At 43.0% G+C, this 17,022-nt stretch overlaps 4 protein-coding genes, 1 long non-coding RNA gene and 1 other non-coding gene across 6 annotated transcripts; 3 read left to right on the plus strand and 3 right to left on the minus strand.

Moving 5' to 3' along the window:
- Positions 1–5: 5 nt before the first annotated feature.
- On the minus strand, positions 6–14,632 carry LOC116934219. The gene is made up of 7 exons (XR_006649892.1): positions 14,491–14,632; positions 11,519–11,656; positions 11,392–11,421; positions 11,161–11,316; positions 1,850–2,052; positions 1,328–1,770; positions 6–1,260 (listed from the first exon to the last, which is right to left on the minus strand). It is a non-coding gene; the product is annotated as an uncharacterized LOC116934219 (long non-coding RNA).
- Positions 2,121–4,480, minus strand: LOC116928126 (alpha-(1,3)-fucosyltransferase C). Its single transcript, XM_032935220.2, has one exon. It carries the CDS (start codon positions 3,802–3,804, stop codon positions 2,662–2,664), a length of 1,143 nt encoding a protein of 380 aa, XP_032791111.2. The 5' UTR covers positions 3,805–4,480; the 3' UTR covers positions 2,121–2,661.
- On the minus strand, positions 2,363–2,447 carry Trnat-cgu. The gene is given in 2 exon segments: positions 2,363–2,398; positions 2,412–2,447. It is a non-coding gene; the product is annotated as a tRNA-Thr (tRNA).
- Positions 4,547–5,778, plus strand: LOC116936361 (speckle-type POZ protein-like). Its single transcript, XM_032943506.2, has one exon. It carries the CDS (start codon positions 4,635–4,637, stop codon positions 5,631–5,633), a length of 999 nt encoding a protein of 332 aa, XP_032799397.2. The 5' UTR covers positions 4,547–4,634; the 3' UTR covers positions 5,634–5,778.
- On the plus strand, positions 6,133–7,693 carry LOC116936362 (BTB/POZ domain-containing protein At1g21780). The gene has a single exon (XM_032943507.2). The coding sequence runs from the start codon at positions 6,235–6,237 to the stop codon at positions 7,327–7,329; it is 1,095 nt and encodes a 364-aa protein (XP_032799398.2). The 5' UTR covers positions 6,133–6,234; the 3' UTR covers positions 7,330–7,693.
- LOC116928118 (protein glass) lies at positions 12,924–17,018 on the plus strand. Its single transcript, XM_032935199.2, has 5 exons — positions 12,924–13,399; positions 14,385–14,786; positions 14,863–15,014; positions 15,088–15,736; positions 15,806–17,018. The coding sequence occupies exons 2-5, from the start codon at positions 14,472–14,474 to the stop codon at positions 16,676–16,678; spliced, it is 1,989 nt and encodes a 662-aa protein (XP_032791090.2). The 5' UTR covers positions 12,924–13,399; positions 14,385–14,471; the 3' UTR covers positions 16,679–17,018.
- The last annotated feature ends 4 nt before the right edge of the window (positions 17,019–17,022 follow it).

Here is a 17,022-nt window from a genome sequence, read left to right on the forward strand (position 1 = left end):
AAAAGTACGTTCGATAATATTCGTGTAATGAACCGACCACCATACATTCCTGTATAGCAAAACAATCGAAAATGGATACTTGTTTTTAAGAAAACCAACTTTTCAGTTGATTCAACATGCTACGTAACATTATGGGGCCGTCTTTTTCTTTGCGATTTCTCGAAAAATTATTTCTTCCAGCATTCTCACCAGAGCCACCTCTTGCCGTGCAACTTCTTCCTCGCAAGGGAATTGGGTTGCCTTTTCGAAACGACCGGGAATCTTCTTCTTCTTCTGAGACTCAATTCCGGGGATCACCTTTTCAGCCAATTCAAATTCCCGCAGTTCCTGTTCCTCCGTCGGGCTCAGCTCGATTGCCAATTTCTTGTTATACGAGACAGACGGACGTTTCCTGATCACAGGTACAAACGGTTCGTAAGTGCTGGGAGGTAGTGGCTTGGCCTGGAAAGGTTTGCACACCAAATCTTTCAACGTCTTTCTCCTGCCGGGCAAAGGTGGAATTTCGATAGGCATTTTCTTGGCATCTATCTGGGTGGTAATGTTCCACGTTGGTTTAATCGGCCTGTTATCCGGCTGGCTGCTACGAGGCTTTTTGTCAACTGATTTCACTTTGATTAGCGGATTTGTGATCTGTTTGTTGAGGCAAGCAGACACACCAGAAGAATCATGGTGCGTGCCGGGCTTGGGTGTGTGGCGCTCATTGGAACGAGACGCGCTAAATTGTTGGCCAACGGAGCAGGTCGCACTTGCGGATTGATCGCAAAATGACGGATGAAACGTTGGTGTTTTCACCTTTCCGCTGTTGACACGGCTGCACACCTGCGGAAATTCTTTCTTGGTTCCAGGAAGGGCCTTGGGTGCTGGAAATGAGTTCAAAGGCATTTTTGATTGAATCAGTTAAATACCTGTCGAGATTTTTCAAAACTGCTCAGAAAACTCTTGAACATTTTTCCACGACTCTTGCCCATATGTAACAATGGCCAAAACTGAGGCCTTTGAATTTCGTCATTCGACACGGTTACCTTTATCCTTAAGAGATGTTATTAGCTAGATTGCACTGCGTTTTCCTTTACCGCTGGCACGATATTATTTCAAATGTTATTCAGACTAGGAAAAAGGAAGTTTTAATTAACTATAATTAGCATAATTACGGATTTGGAACGCACGGGACACGGCAGCTATTGCCTAATCACTCCATCAGCTGACTCCATAATGTCGTCACTCATTGGCAGCATTCAAACTGACTACCAATAGTTAATGCTTCGGGACGTAAAGTATTGAAATCAAACATGAATTTGGATTTACTCAAATAAATAAAAGATGTTACCCATAAACAATATGATGGATAGACAATGGGATGGATATTATGAATTTTTCCGAAACGGGCCCTTTCTCCGGTGAGTGGGCACCTAAGTCTGTCTGACGCAAGTAGATGGCGTCAAGGAAAGGCCGAGTTCCAGCGGAGAAGTAGAATTGCTTCCGGATTACTATCGTCCGTCCTGCGCTGTTGAATTCGCTATCAACAGAGGCAAGAAATCGATCTTGAAGAAATGGTCAGGATTAGATGAATGGAGGTCGGGAAAATGTTGGTTTAAGATGTCCAGCGCATTGGAGGTCACGTCAGCATCTTATCGGCCATGAGTAAGATGTTTGCCGTCATGTTCAATCACGACATGCAAGAGAGGAAGACGGGCCAAGTCGTTGTTGAGGATATCGAGCCCAAGATTTTCAGCCAACTGCTCCATTTTCATTTACTCGGACATTCAAGAACTGAAAAGAGAAGTGCATTCAGTTTCTGATGGCGCGTGTGAGATTGGGTAATGCCATTCATTTGATGTCTTCGGCTGACCTTCATTCAATTGACGACCTTAAAGAAGCTGCTCTTGACGTTGTGGTTCATGATTTCAAACACATTTGCTAGACGCAAGAGTGGAAGCATTTTACCAAAACATTGTCCCTATTTAAGTGTCCAGGCCACACGACGCGCGTTCCAATGAGCTGCAATTAAATCTGGTGTGACCTGTCCGAGCCTTCTTTCCTATTCTTTCCTACCTATCAATCAATCAAAATATTAAGTGCAATTAGCTGCATTCCTAATCAACAAGTAATGAAGCATTACATTTCCTAATCTAATTAATTTTTTTTCCCATTATGTTAGCACACAGTAGCCTACCCCAATGTTTCTTTACATAATTAAAACGTTTTCAAAATGCAGACATTCGATATCGATTTTTAAATGCTCACAATCCAATAGGCTTATGTTTTGGTACTGGCAAGAAGCGGTGAAACAATAAACGCACATTGCAGTACTTTTTAAGTGAATTAAGACCCGTGTCACGCGTAAAGGAACGACATTTACACGTGCCTCCTGAGAGGGTTGAACTCTCGACCTCTGGTTAACTTCACACACATACGAGACCAGCGCTCTACCACTGAGCTAAGGAGGCTATCACTACAATTCAGTGACGATATACTATTAAAAATAGATCAATCAGATAAAAAAAAAATTCAGTTATTAATCGCCGCACGAAACATCAGGTAGTCAAATTGCGTAAACATTGTGCTATGTTTATTTTTCGCAACATTCGTCAGCTTTTCAAAACGCTATAACGAAAAAAACTCAACAAGAAATTTGGTATCAACAAGTCCAAATAAATTCGTTCATAAATCAGATTTGCATTGAGTGCTCGCATCCCACTGTGACACTAATTTGGAATAGTATTGCGTTACGCCCTCTTCCTCGTGGAGTTTTCGGCACAAATCGCAGAATCCGTGTCGCGCCATTTGATCCGCTCCAGCCTCCACTCGATAATGAGCCTTCCACCAGAAAAATTCATTGTACAGCGTATCGTTAGCGTCCAGCATTTTCAAATACTCGGCCAGCTTCTCCGGCGTGAAATCGAGCGCGTTGATGTAGGAATGCGGAGGCGCAATCCGGCTGTAATTGGCCCCGCCGTAAACGACGGGCACCATCTCTTTGCGCATAATTTCAAAGAACTTCTCGGTGACGTAATCCGCGCAGATGGAATTTTCAAACGACAAATAGAATTTGTATTTCGCTTCCAGGACGTCGTAACACTTGGGATGCGAAAGCCAATGCGTGTGATTGCGCTCGCACGTCAACGGTCCGCACCCGCCGTAAATATCGACGGGAATGAATGCGCTCAACTGGCGGATGTAGACCTCCCTCCGACTCGGAGTGTCACAATGAGACGCCATCCAAACGACCGCGCTCGTCTTATTGGCCGCGTAGTTCTTGGCCGACATCGAACGCGTTTTCCCCATCAATGTTCGAATGTCTTCGGCAGTTTTGGGGGCCGTCCGGCGCGGATGGATGCGTCCGTAAAGCAACAAAATGTCCGAATCGAGTCTATAAGTCATGGTCCAGTTGAACACGTTTGCCAGCGCAGAAACGTCCAGAGTTTGCGAGATTAAGGGCGTCTCTTGCGTCAGAAAGATGAAACGTTGGTGACCTCGTCTTTGGAAATCGGGTAACTTTGTTAACCACAACTCGTGAACGTGCACGATGATGGCATCGTAATTATCCAACGGAAGAGCCGACTGGTCATCGAAGATGAGACACTCGTTGATGTGGCAACCGTGTTCGATAAAAGGCGAACGGCCAACGCCGAAAGCGGCCGTTTCGATGCGTTCGGGACTGTTCCAAATTAAAATGCTTTTATTTTGACGCGTCGCTGTTTTTGCTGCCCGAAGAACTGTCGGCCGTTGGATGGCGTACATGACGAACGTTAACAGAAAGAGAATCACGATGCCATTTTTACAGTAGGAACTGGTGAGCTTCATTTTCTTTTGTGCCGAGAGCGGGGGTAGGTCAATGAATTTCGTTCGTGATTGTTGGGAGCACGTTCAAAACAAACAACGTCTCGTTTGGAATGACGGAAAACTGACGACTGAATCACGCGCGATTGTGTCGCCAAATGAAAGCCGAGTTAATATCCTGTAACAGAAAACCTTTCCAGCGCCTTTTTGAACGAGTCATTTAATCCGAGCAAATTGTTTTGTTTTAACCGAGCGCTTTGAACAGGCCACATCATTGTGAGCTCGATAGCTGAAATGGGCACGAACGCTGGGAAGGAAGATCGATTTCGGGAGTCCCGTGAAACGGTAACATTTTCTCGTTTCAATTCAAATCACGATGATGAACTGAAATATAGTTGGACAACTTCGCGCTGTTGGGCCGTCTGTTTCAATGTGGATTGTTTAGAAAGAAACGTATGCCGTCATATTTTAAAAAAATGCCATCGCAAGTTTCAGGAAATGCGCTCAAAAATGTTTCGTGTTTTCGACGACGACGATGTAGAAAAGAGAAATGAAATGTTAAAAGTCCAACTATTTCGGAACGGGAGGCGTCCTGGAACATGATTTCTTGTTTTTCCAAAGAACTGAGATAACGGTGGCCGGACACACCGAAAACAATTCGTTGCTTGCGACACAGTTTGATTCAACTTTGAAACCAGATAAGAGTAGTCAAGTTAAAAGATAAAGACAAGATAAAAGAAAGAAATCAATTGGGCACATTTTGCGGTTGGCCAAGCTCAGTTGAAATAAAGACGTGCTGTACGAAACGAATCGCGCCAGGAAACTGGAGCTGCAACCCTCCGCTGGATTGAAGCATGTCCTTCAGTGCCAGCGTTTCCAAACAAAGCGAGACTCTCGTCACCGTGAACTGGAATTGCAACCACGCGCCGGAAATACAAAAATCTGGCCCTCATCAGGTGAATCGCACGCACGGATATTCGTACACCTACTATTTTGAGTTGCAATGCAACTTGTCGTGGGTTCCTAAAATCGGTCCCAATCAGACCCCCCAAAAAAACAGCTTCCAGTTTCTTCTGACAAAACGACCCGGCCAAAATGATGGATCGAATCCAACCAATGACGGCGATGCTATACCGGATTACTATCGTCTACCGTGCGACATGTGGTTGACTCTTAGCAACGTTGGGACCAAACATTTTTTAAAAAAATGTCCTGTAAATCGATGGAAATCGAAAAAAATTTCGATTCCGACTCCATCGCATTATAGCGCCTTTAGTGGTGTTCTTTCGATCAAATTCAACTCCATCGGTATTGGCGAACTGAACGCTGTCAGACGCATGGCGGAGCTACTTGTCCAGCAAACACGGTGCGACGTCCAATTCATTTTTGAAAGCGGTCGCCGCATCGGCGGCCACGTTGCCATCCTATCGGAATCCAGTCCCGTATTCGAAGCCATGTTCACCAACGACATGGTGGAGGCTAAAACGGGCCAAGTCGTCATCGCCGACATCCACGCAGACACTTTTAAAGAGCTCCTGCATTACATTTATGCCGGCCATACTTGCACTCCGTTGACTGAACACACGGCCCAGTCATTGTACGTGGTGGCCGAGAAATACGACATTCAAGATCTACGAAAGGAGTGTTTAGAATTTCTACTGTCCCACATACAAATGAATAATGCCATCAACTTGATGATCTGGGCCGATGGCCATTCGATCGACGAAATTAAGCAGGCGGCTCTGAAATTTGTGGCTGAAAATTTCAGAACAATTTGTTCAACGACCGAGTGGGAGATCTTAGTGAAACATCATCCCGAGCTTTGTCTCCTCGCCACTCGAATGATGAAATAAACATCTCCCGATTGCGGTAATAGCCCCCCCCCCCATTTTTGTATACGACACAATTTTCTTTCCATTGGTTTTTTATGCAACCCACGTTGAATTTCATTTGCAAATGTCTGATGAAAATAAAGAGCCAAATTCATATTCAAAAGAACCCATTTTGCACACGTTGTTTTTAATTGAATGCAATTTTATCAAAAAAATATTTTTCACACCAAACTTTTCGAGTTAAAAGTGACCAGAAGCGCGATCTGTCGGTACACTGATATAAAAAAAAAGGACGTCACAAGCTACGCAATAATCGAAAAATAGTTGACGACGTTCAACGAAAACAAAGAATTTTTGATTCATGATTGATGTCCTCAAATTTAGGATCCCTTTGCGTCAGCCTTGCCTACCTAATTTTCCGTGCAACAAGACATGTTCTGTTATCGCTGATTGGGATTTCGGTTTTTAACAAACAAAAAACCACAACTCAACGCCAACTTAATCTTTCCATTATCGTGTTGAGCGCGATAAGCAAATTGAGCAACAACAACGTCCAGTATACTTCCATTGGCTGTTGAGTAAGAACGTGCGATAGACAAGAAGAAATTGATTTCCGCTTGCGATGCCGATCGAATTCGTTGATCGAAATAAAGGCAATTTACATTGTGCAAAGTGGCGAGTTGATTTCAATAGCGCAAACGGAGAAATTAGCGAACAATTCCAGCTGCCCGGCTGTAAATCCAACATCCACTTTGACGTGTCATGCACGTACAATAAAATTAACGATCCGACTAAAAATCGGATTCAACCCGCGTTCGTGTTCGGAAGTCAAACCGCTGTTCCCGAAGTTACCGGCAAATATGTTATCGAATTGTCTTTAAAGCAGTTAAATGTATCTCATGTTGCATCGCTTTCTAGCGCGAAAAGAGACTCTGTTTCAGATTATTATCTTCAACATTGCAACGTTTGGATTGTCACCAACGAAAACGCAAAAATCGCCTTGAAGAGATCGTTCGACACAAGTGATTGGCACGTCAAATCTGAAAAATTTCAAGTTAACATCCAGAATGCGCAAGCCGCACATTCGTCATTGACCTTCGAAATGTGGATCGAATCGAAGAGTTTCGGCCAAGGTGAGATAAAAGCACTGACGCACATGGCGGACTACTTGTTTGTCCGTCAAACGCATTGCGACGTCCACTTCACTTTCGAAGACGGCCAGCAAATCGGCGCCCACGTTCATATCTTATCGGCCAGGAGCGCCGTATTTGCCGCCATGTTCACTCACGATATGCAAGAGACAAAGACGGGCAAAGTCGTCGTCAAAGATATCAAATCAGACATTTTCAAAGAACTTCTACATTACATCTACATGGGCCGTACGAAGTCACCGCTGACGGACGACACTGCCCAGCAACTGTTCTTGGCCGCCGACAAGTACGACATTGCAGATTTAAGGAACGAGTGCGTTGATCATCTCATTTCTAGTATCAAATTGAAGAACGCCATAAACATTATGATCTGGGCTCATTTGCATGCACTGGACAACGTCAAAAAAGCCGCACTCGACATTGTAGTTCGTAACGCCAAAGAGATTTGCCTAACGGAAGAGTGGGAGCGGCTGGCAAACGACTATCCCGATCTTAATGTGTTGGCCACTCGTTGCATAATTAATTCAGCTCAATTCAATTTCGGCGATTTGACGAAAATTAACTAAACCGTATCAAATGTAATGGCCTAAGTCACACCACATCATCGCATACAGAAAATTATGAATTATTTTAAGGGGAAGAAAAAGAAAACTCTTTCCTAAACAAACGGATATAGGGCTTCGTGCATCCGCAGTCAATCTGTCCTATTTTGCTCAACGGTACGCCCCCCTATGAAAAGAATATGTGACGTAAAATAAAAGTCGTTAATCTAAAATTCATTTGATTTCCCCCGTCTTCACAAAAACGAACTGTTTTTTTTTTTTTTAGATGTTTTCGACACTTGGCAATAGAATAGCAATAGGTCCTCTGCTCTATTCCGGAATAGGCCGAAATAAAAATAATAAATAAACGGACTAAATAACCAAGAAATTCAATGCCTTTTTTTTTTTCTGTATGTGTGCCCAGTAAAATAAAAACAAAAGAAAAACCTAACGGTTTTCAAACTTGGTATATCCAATATCACTTCCAGTTCCGTTTCTTTTCCCCGGGTTGGAAGCGAAGGATTGGACAAGGAAACGCGTCTCGCGGAAACGGACGTGGCCAACTGACAACCAAACCACCCCCCAAAAAAAAACTCAATTTATCTTTAAAAAAAAATAAATCAACATATTGAAATCGGAATTAAAACGATCCGATTACATTTCCCGAATGCGGTTTTGCGTGACATCGAATCATCCGCAAAATAATCTAATTAGAAATATCCGAAGCAGCCATACATTTCCAGCTCAAGATTGAGCTAGTTCAATGTCGTTAACTTCTCCAGTAATTATTGATCCCAGTTTTCTTTTATACAAAAAAAAAGAGGGTACTATTATCGTGTATGACTAACTAGAAATCAATAACGTGTTACGTCATTTTACGTTTAAAAAAAAAAATGGAATTTCGCGACACGCATTTTCAAACAGGAATGAGAGCGAAAAATCGGATTTACTGCGAACTACAACACGCACAACGTCGTTGTAAGATTTCAGTTTTTTTTTATTTTTGCTATTTCCCGTCAACCGGAAAGGGAAAATTGCAAAAGGAATCGCTGATGTGGAAGTGTTTCTTTCTTCATTTTTCTTTTTTTAATTCACTCAAACGTTAGAGAGGACCTAATTTCATTAAAGTTGATACACACCAAGCTCACGGATGACGAACTTTTTTTTCTTACAAAAAACCGCAACCTGCTACTAGAAAAAAACAAAACAAAATCAAACTGCTATAGACTCCTGCTCTCGTTGTTTCTCTATAACCGACCCTCTCCATAGGACTCCGGTGTTCGTTGGTTTCGACCGAGTTTTGGAGTTGTCGAGTAATCGGAGACGACCCAGGTATTTTACGAGGGTAAAAACAAAACAAAAAAGTTGACCTCTAAGGTAAAATATCTTTTTCCCTATATTTCTTCCATCGACTATCGTCAGGAATGGGGGGGCGGATCTTTCCTTTTGCCTGGACAACAGCAATTTCTTTGAAAATCAAAATGATCGACATTTCCCCCCCCCCATTAATTCAAAAAAAAAAAACGGCTCTGCATACCTAACATTCAAAATTGAATAATCATTTCTGACCAGAAATGATCACAGCTGCATAATAATAATTTAAAAAAAACGACCTGCGCTCCATCTAACGGATGGCCATCTGTAAGCCCCGAATAACGAATTCGATCTACATAAGAAGACAACGGGATAAGTAAAACAGGCACGAGCTATACTCCTAGCTGGATGACACACACACACACACATGTTTATAACACGAAGGGGGGGATGGGGAGAGCTTTTCTCAATGTCTACAACTCATCGGTAAAATGACAAATCGTAAGGCTTCAACAGTGTGCACACGGTGAAACTGCGTCGGGTGCGCGTGCGCGTTTGCGACAATTTGTAAGAGGCTTGAGCCCACGACCGGCTGCACGTCAAGAGATGGAAAGCAAAAAAACAAAAGAAAAACGAAACAGTTGTAAGGCCTCTTTACAAGTCCTCTCTCCGCATCAAGAAAAAACACGGACTTTAATGTTGGGCAGCGTTAGGAATAATTCCCAAACATCATCGACCCGGTGGCGTATAATAGGCTCCGCAATGTTTGAAACGTTCCTGCGATGCACGAGCCACCATTCGACAGCCACGCCTTTTGAAAGAAGAAACAATTCTTTTATCCTAGAAAAAGATTAGTCCTTCAAAAATAAAAAAAGGGATATTGATTTTCAATTTGCGATTAAGGAACAATGTCTCGTCAAAGTCTTTGGGTATTTCAAAGCAAAAGAACTTTGAATGACGCGCGCTAAGCAAATAAAGTTAGGCGGCCATCACAAGTGTTAATGAACAAGACTCTTTGCTGGAACAACAGTTGCTGAAGTTGAGCTTCCCTTAAAAAAAAACAACAAAAAAACTCAGTTGAAATGTTGTTGTTTGTCGGTTTTTTTCGAGGCTGCGGCCTCTCTGTGTGTAATCCTAAACGGCCTCGTAGGCTTCCCAACTCATTTCGGTGAGACTAAAGTCGCACCCGGCCTTGTCCAAAGTGTCAACGTCACTCTTCATTTATGTCGACAAGCACGAGACAAGACTATTTCACAGACTGGAACACGACTCAAATACTTAAAAAAAAAAAAGGAGTAATTTTCAATATTTGTTTTGTTCCCCCCTTTAAAAAGAAGAAAATCAGGGCCGATCATTTGAATTTGAAAAAAAAACCCGCAAAGTTGACAAAAGGCACGCGCAAAATGTCTCACAGGATCGATCCCTACGAGAGTTTGATTCAAAGAGTAAGTAGCCGGCAAAATAAAGAAACACTCAATAAAATAAAAAAAAGAGGGAGAAAATCGGGCGAGGAGGATTGAAGATGACACGCGTCATCGATACAATTCAAGGCGGCAGGCACACGTGCATTGGGTCAATAACCACCGGCTGATTACCGCATTATTATCAACCAATCATCCGCAACTTTTGTGCTCGGCAAAGGGGGGGGAGATGAAAGATCGGTACGTACTGTATCAATAGCAACACACTTGCGGATTGATCTCCCCTACCCGCAAATGGATCAACGAGAGGGGAAACCCAAAACACCAGAGGAATATGGATAAAAAACATGGAGAAATCGAGTAATTTGATATCATCAAATGTTCTGTATGGATACACACACACATAAAAAAAAGAGAGGCCTACGACTAGACGTTGATGTAATCTAATCAATTTTTTGGGGGGAAGGAAACATCAAGATCCCCTCCCTTGTCTATCAAATATTTTCACTGACGAGACAATGACCGGATGAGGTTATTGAATTTTAATCCAATATTTTTAAAATTCATTTTTTTTTTTGTATAATGCTGGGTCCATCTATGTTTTTATTATTATTCCGTTAGACTAGTTATTTTGGGTTGGAAGACGGAAGGTGTCGTATTTCCAATATCCCGCAGGTGAGAATTTAATCCACTGCTTGTCTCTCTTACCACTCGGTCAGCAAATAATAAAAAATAAAATGGGGGAATCGAGGGGTTATGCATTGGCTTCTAAAATGTCCCGGAAGAAGCCTTAAAACACGGAAGCAGGAAGTTCAGAGTGAACCCCTTTTTTTTGTGTGTGTGTGTATTCGTTTTTACTTGGCCATCTATTAAAATGGCCACTCTACCTAACAATATGTATCACACATCTTTAGCTCGACTATAGCAACAGACACTGTCTACTCGGAGGATATCCGAAAAGAAAATGTCCATCCATTCATCCGGATTAGATTGAATTTCGCGCGCGCTTCCGAACATATCGGATCATCATTTCCCGTGTGACGAACGTGTAACCGCGTTTGTTTTTTGTCGGATGTGAAAAACAAATAAAACAAAAAAATAGTTCAATGGTAAACCTTACCTTTGGGCGGCGTCCTCCACCCTTTCTAGCTGGTTCGAGTCTGGTTGACGCGCACAGTCGCAGGTGTGCATGTGTGTCTATTTGCGCAAGAGATTTAGCGGAGCTTCCGATTCGAAATCGATCCTTATCTCATCAATTCCCAGGCAGTTTCGAGAGCTTCTCAAATAAACGATTCATTTTAAGTATTGTGTTTTTTGTTTAGAAATTTAAATTAAAAATTAAAGATATTACCTGGGGCGATCCAGCGGAAGTGGTGCGTATCTATTAAAATAATTTTTAAAAAAAGGAGAAGATGAAAAAAAAAAATAAAACAAAAATATTATAGTAAAAAAAAAGGGAGACTTAATTTTGAAGTAACCTGATCTTTTCTCGAGTCGGTGGGGGTTAGATAATTTTTTATTATTTTCCTTCGTCTTCCAGGTTTCGAGGTGGAAATGATATTGGGTCGTCTCTCTGTCTCATCTCTGGAGCCGCCAACAGTCCATCACCATCATCCCTTTTTTAAAGAAAAACAAAATGAATTTTGAAAAATGAAAGTAATAGACAATGAAAATAAAAAGGTAAGTTGATGATTAGACCAAACAACTTTGAGTTCGTCCAGATCATTCGATCACCTGGGCGACAACCCGATGGGTGTTGTTCCTCATTTGTTTTTTGTTTTTTTAACCCACCCTTTCCAACTATTTATTTATTTACTGTCTGCTCTTAAGTCGCCTTATAAAATGAAGAAGAAAAATGTGTTTTTCATTTTCGACAGACATAAGAAGTTTTTTTTTCTTCTTCTTCTTCTTTTTCCCTAAGAAGGTATGGAACACTTGAATTGACGCGCCATCTGGTCAACGCTAAAAGTTCACCCCCGAAACAAAATAAAAAGACGAGGGAGAAGAATGAAAATGAAACAACACACACACACACGGACTACAACAACACACACACACACACAAAAAAAGTGGTAAACCGATACGATGATCACCTTATATCCATCTACCCTTCCTCTCGCAATCTTCTTTCCACTCACTAAATTCAAAAAAATTTTATAATCACAAAAAATAAAAATAAATAAAATTATACTTTCACAGTCTACATTTTGTCCGTGCCCCATCGCACCGGACATCAACGGCATTTCTGGTTGCATCATGCGCAACATCTAACGGACCAACGACCTCCTGTGTAACATCCTGAAAGCGATCAACTGTATTGAATGATTGAAAACTACGACCCCACGTAGCCAATCATTCCGACACCTTTAATTAACCTTTTCCCATAAACATCGAATCACGTAAGCAACCCCCCCCCCCACCCCAAAAAAAATATAGCGCCAAATGACCTACTGGCGCGCCAGTTATTAATCAAACTAACGATATTACAAGATGATCAAACAACATGTAAAAGATACAAAGTGAAGTAAAATGAGCTCGACGAGGTTGTACCAAAAAAAATAATAGAGGAATAAATGAAGGAGGGTTGGTTTTTTTTTCTTTTCTCTCTACTGATGGTGGTGGGGGTACATTTTGGGTGAAGGGTGGGAAGGTGGTGTCCTGTGACATTAGCATGGAAGAGGAGCGGCTTAACTTGTTGGTGCCCTGATCCTGTTTGTCAGCTTATATGCAGTATTTTTTTTCTTTCTTTCTTCTTCTTCTTCTTTCGTATCTACGTGTGGCTCCTTCCTTATATTCCATGCGAGCTGAGAGATAGGGTAGGAGGACGAATGGCCGGCCTGCTGGATATACGTTGCCTGTATCTCTTTTTTTCTTTAGTTTTGTGCCGGCTGGACCGAGCACAGCACAGGACACATTCCCTTTCCCGTCTACGAAGCGACCGGACAGTTCAGCTCATCAGTCCAACTTAATCGCTCGACGTGGACAGTTGCGTTGGCGACTCGATTAAAAAAAAAAGAAAAAGAGAGATAGACTAGCTCTTCTTTGGCCATCAGTCCCCTATTCATTCAAATCGAGGAGCCGTTGCGAACACATAAAAAAAAAAAAACAAATTACGAATTTTGTTGATTCAGTTTCGGCCCGCTCCGTTTGTTTGGCTATTAACTACAAAATAAAATTTAAAAAAACAAACAAAAACAGAAGAGTGAATTAAAACTCTACGGTGGATATTTCGCATTGGGCATCGTGTACCGAACCTGAATTTCAAATGCCCCAGTGAAAACGTTGTGCGTCGCCGTTGCAGTCAAGGATTTCATTATTTTTTTTAAACATTCATTCTCTCCGGAACCGCATAATTACAGGTAAAAAAAAAATCGTTTTTATTATAATTTTTTTATGATGATGACTACGATCCGACCTTCCCCAAACGCTAAAAAGCCAACAATGGCTGTTAAGGAGGGCGGAGTTATAGGGGTGAAATAGCCCGGGTCGGAGCCAATCGCAATCGGTGGGGGCGCGCACGCGCGCTCCGACTTGCTTTCTTTTGATTTTTGTTCATTCCTTCCGCACTCTATGTTTTGCCAATCCAATTGCGTCAATCCCCTCTTTCGTTCGGCGGATAACAAATCAAATAAAGCGCGTTCCCGATGCCTCCGTCACGCTAAAAGGCAAAATCTTTCATCTGTTACATTCTTTGCTAAGAAAACGTAAAAGTGTTGGATATTAATCTATCGACAAGTAGAACGGACCAATTTCTTATTTAAAAAAAAAAAAAATTAATCGCTAAAAAAATCTGTTTTTTTTTCTTTTGCTACTGTCACCGAGTCCGTTCGGTGGCCAAACGAGAATCAATCACGAGACGCAGACTTTTGGGTTTCAGCAAAAATTAAAAAAAAAGAGAGAAAGCAAATCAAACAGAATGAAATAAGGAAACGGGATCACCAGGGCAACAGCATAATTGCTTTTCGAGTTTCACTGCTACGGTTTCTCGCCTGTCAAACTAAAAGCGGACGAAACGTACGCATTTTGTGCGTACAGCACTGCAAGGTCTTCCTTACTACTCTCAAAAGACTCCAACGCGCGCACAATAGGGGAAACCTACCAATTTTTTCCCCCCACTTTTGATTCCCTACTGCCGTCCTTCAAACTAAAGGGAAGCAATATTCGGATTGACTCCCGCAAAAATAGGCGCGTGACGTGAATGAAAGACGCGTCGCACGGTCGATGGAAAATTACAGACACACTTCAAACGTATCAATCAAAACTAAAGAAAAGGAAATAGAAAGAAGCCGGATGAATTTCGATCATACGTTGATCTTTGCAACCTTTTGTTGTCGGCTTTTCTAGACAGCATCCGAGGCAACGAGACTTTTCATCGCAACTACCACTCACGTCTGTCACACACTGCAGCCTCCTCGGCTTCAATATAAAAAGATGGAGAGCTGCTACGTACCAAACAATCCCAATTTCGCCTCGGTGGACCAGTGGACACCTCCCAGTCCAACTTCTCCGCCCGTCACTTCGTCGGCTGAAGTGAAACAGCATCATCACCAACAACAACAGCAGCAGCAGCAGCAGCAACAACAACAGCATTACGCTCATCATCACCACCATCATCATCACGATCCCGTGATTCAGCAATTGTGCGACTCTTCGGATTTGGTCCATTCCGCCAATGCAATTTCTTCATCGTCCGCCAATGATCCCTCTAGTCAATTGACTTCGCTTTCCGCTTTGCCACCTGTGCAGGTAAAAAAAATTAATCAAACAGTTTCAAAGAAAATTTCAATTTACTAAAACATTAAAAAAAATAATAATTTACCAGGAATTGTTGGGGCCTTGCCGAAGTCCAAACAGCGACGGGTCCGTCGGCAATAAAGATCGCGGCGGCGATCCATTTTCCGGATACTCTTTGACGGCATTGGATTTCGAGCCGTTGCCTGGATTCTTGACTCTCAGTTCGTGTGCATCTTACAAGTGAGTTTCTCTTTTAATCTTTGTGTTTCGCCTCTGCTCAGCGTTCGCTAACAAACACGTCCGTTCAACTCAGACAACATCAAGAAATGGCTGACTTGCCACCACTCGGTTTCAAATCTGGCCAATCGTCTCACTCAATTGGGAATTACGGCTCCTTGTATTCGAATCATCACTCGCCGCAACCGCATGCCCATCAACAGGGGCCCATGTCTCCATTCTCGGCTGCCGTTGCAGCTGCCACCCAACAGCAGCAATCGCAAAACTCCGTCATGAACGGAAACTCGGGCAGCGCTCAGTGCCAGTATTCGTTCCACGGCCCAACAACGACGACAAGCCAAACGGCCAAAATGCCCCATCATCACCATCCTCATCATCATCATCCGCACCATCAGCCAACGTCAGCCAGTTCGACACCCTCGTATCAGGAGAGTAATTACGGAGGAGCCGGATGCGGAAGCGCCGGAATCTTCCCGTCAATGAGTGTCAACGTGTCGATGAACATGACCATGGGCATGGGCATGAGTATGGGACCAACCATGAGTTATGGAATCGAAACTGGTGCGCCACTCCAATGCTGGAACACCCACAACGTCACGTCCGGCATTCACCACTTACCGGGAGTGGCGGCAGCGGCTGCGGCGGCAGCAACCGTCACAGTCAATCCAAACAACACGGGATATCCCATCGCCCCACCAGCTCAAGCTCTACTTAGCCCAATCCAGGTAGAATAAAAAGCAATTCCCCTATTTAAAAAACAAACAATAATTCGATTGATTAAATTGAAAAAATAGGTTTCGTACAATTCAAATATTTACCCGACATCTTTCACACCGTCTTCGGCATCCGGTTACTGCCTGCCAGGTGATTGGCGACCTGCTGTGGATCCTCCGGGTTTTTACGAACTGAAGGAACTCAAAGAATCGTCTCCCAGTCCATTCAGCAGCGGAGGAAGCAGCAAAAACTTCGCCAAGTCAAAATCTTCTCCCCCTGTTCATCAGCAAAGTAGCTACTCGACTTATCCTTCTGCGGAAGCTTATGCCATCCCAGCCGGAAGCACCAGCCCAGTGGCCGTCAAAAAACGTCCCGTCCAGGTGAGGCAACCCAGTGTTACGCCTTCGGTGCCCAGTTTAACACCGACGGTCGACTACGATGGAGAAATGGCGTCTTGCGGAAGCGGATTATCGAACAGCAGCAGCAGCGGAAGCAGCATCGGATTGGGAGGAGCTGGAGGACAGGGCAAAGCAAATTTGTGTCGAGTGTGCGGGAAAACATACGCAAGACCCAGCACGCTCAAAACTCATATGCGGACTCATTCCGGCGAAAGGCCGTACCGATGCGGTGATTGCCACAAATCGTTTAGTCAAGCGGCCAATTTGACAGCTCACGTACGAACCCATTCGGGAGAGAAACCGTTTCGCTGCCAAATTTGTGACCGTCGTTTCTCCCAGAGTTCGTCCGTCACGACTCACATGCGGACGCACTCCGGGGAGCGACCATACCGTTGCCGTATGTGTAAGAAGGCCTTTTCAGATTCTTCAACACTTACCAAGCACATGAGGATCCATTCGGGCGAGAAACCTTACCAATGCAAACTTTGCCTGCTACGTTTCTCACAGTCTGGTAACCTTAATCGGCACATGCGAGTCCATTCGGCCACGTCGTGATCTGTTTTGGAGTTTACGTCTCTCTTTAAGGGGAAAGAAAAGCAAATCTCATTATAAATAATAACAATAATAATAATAATAAACGATGTCCAAACGTACATCCTTGCAGGGAGGAGGGCTTGTACAGTGTCAATCAAATAACATGTAACTCCCAACGAGTTTCCCCTGAAACCAAAGTTTTGTCTGTTGCCAATACCATAACAGTGTTCCTTACAGTCAAATTCCACTTTCGCATGATGCGACCAAGGGAAATTTCTGCTCGGAAATCCATTTTAATATTACGACTGATCTCACATGACATGTAAAAATAATACGATATCGAATACACTTGAAGACTTTAGCTA

Source organism: Daphnia magna, linkage group LG7, assembly GCF_020631705.1.
Source record: "Daphnia magna isolate NIES linkage group LG7, ASM2063170v1.1, whole genome shotgun sequence".
NCBI classification, from domain to species: domain Eukaryota; kingdom Metazoa; phylum Arthropoda; class Branchiopoda; order Diplostraca; family Daphniidae; genus Daphnia; species Daphnia magna.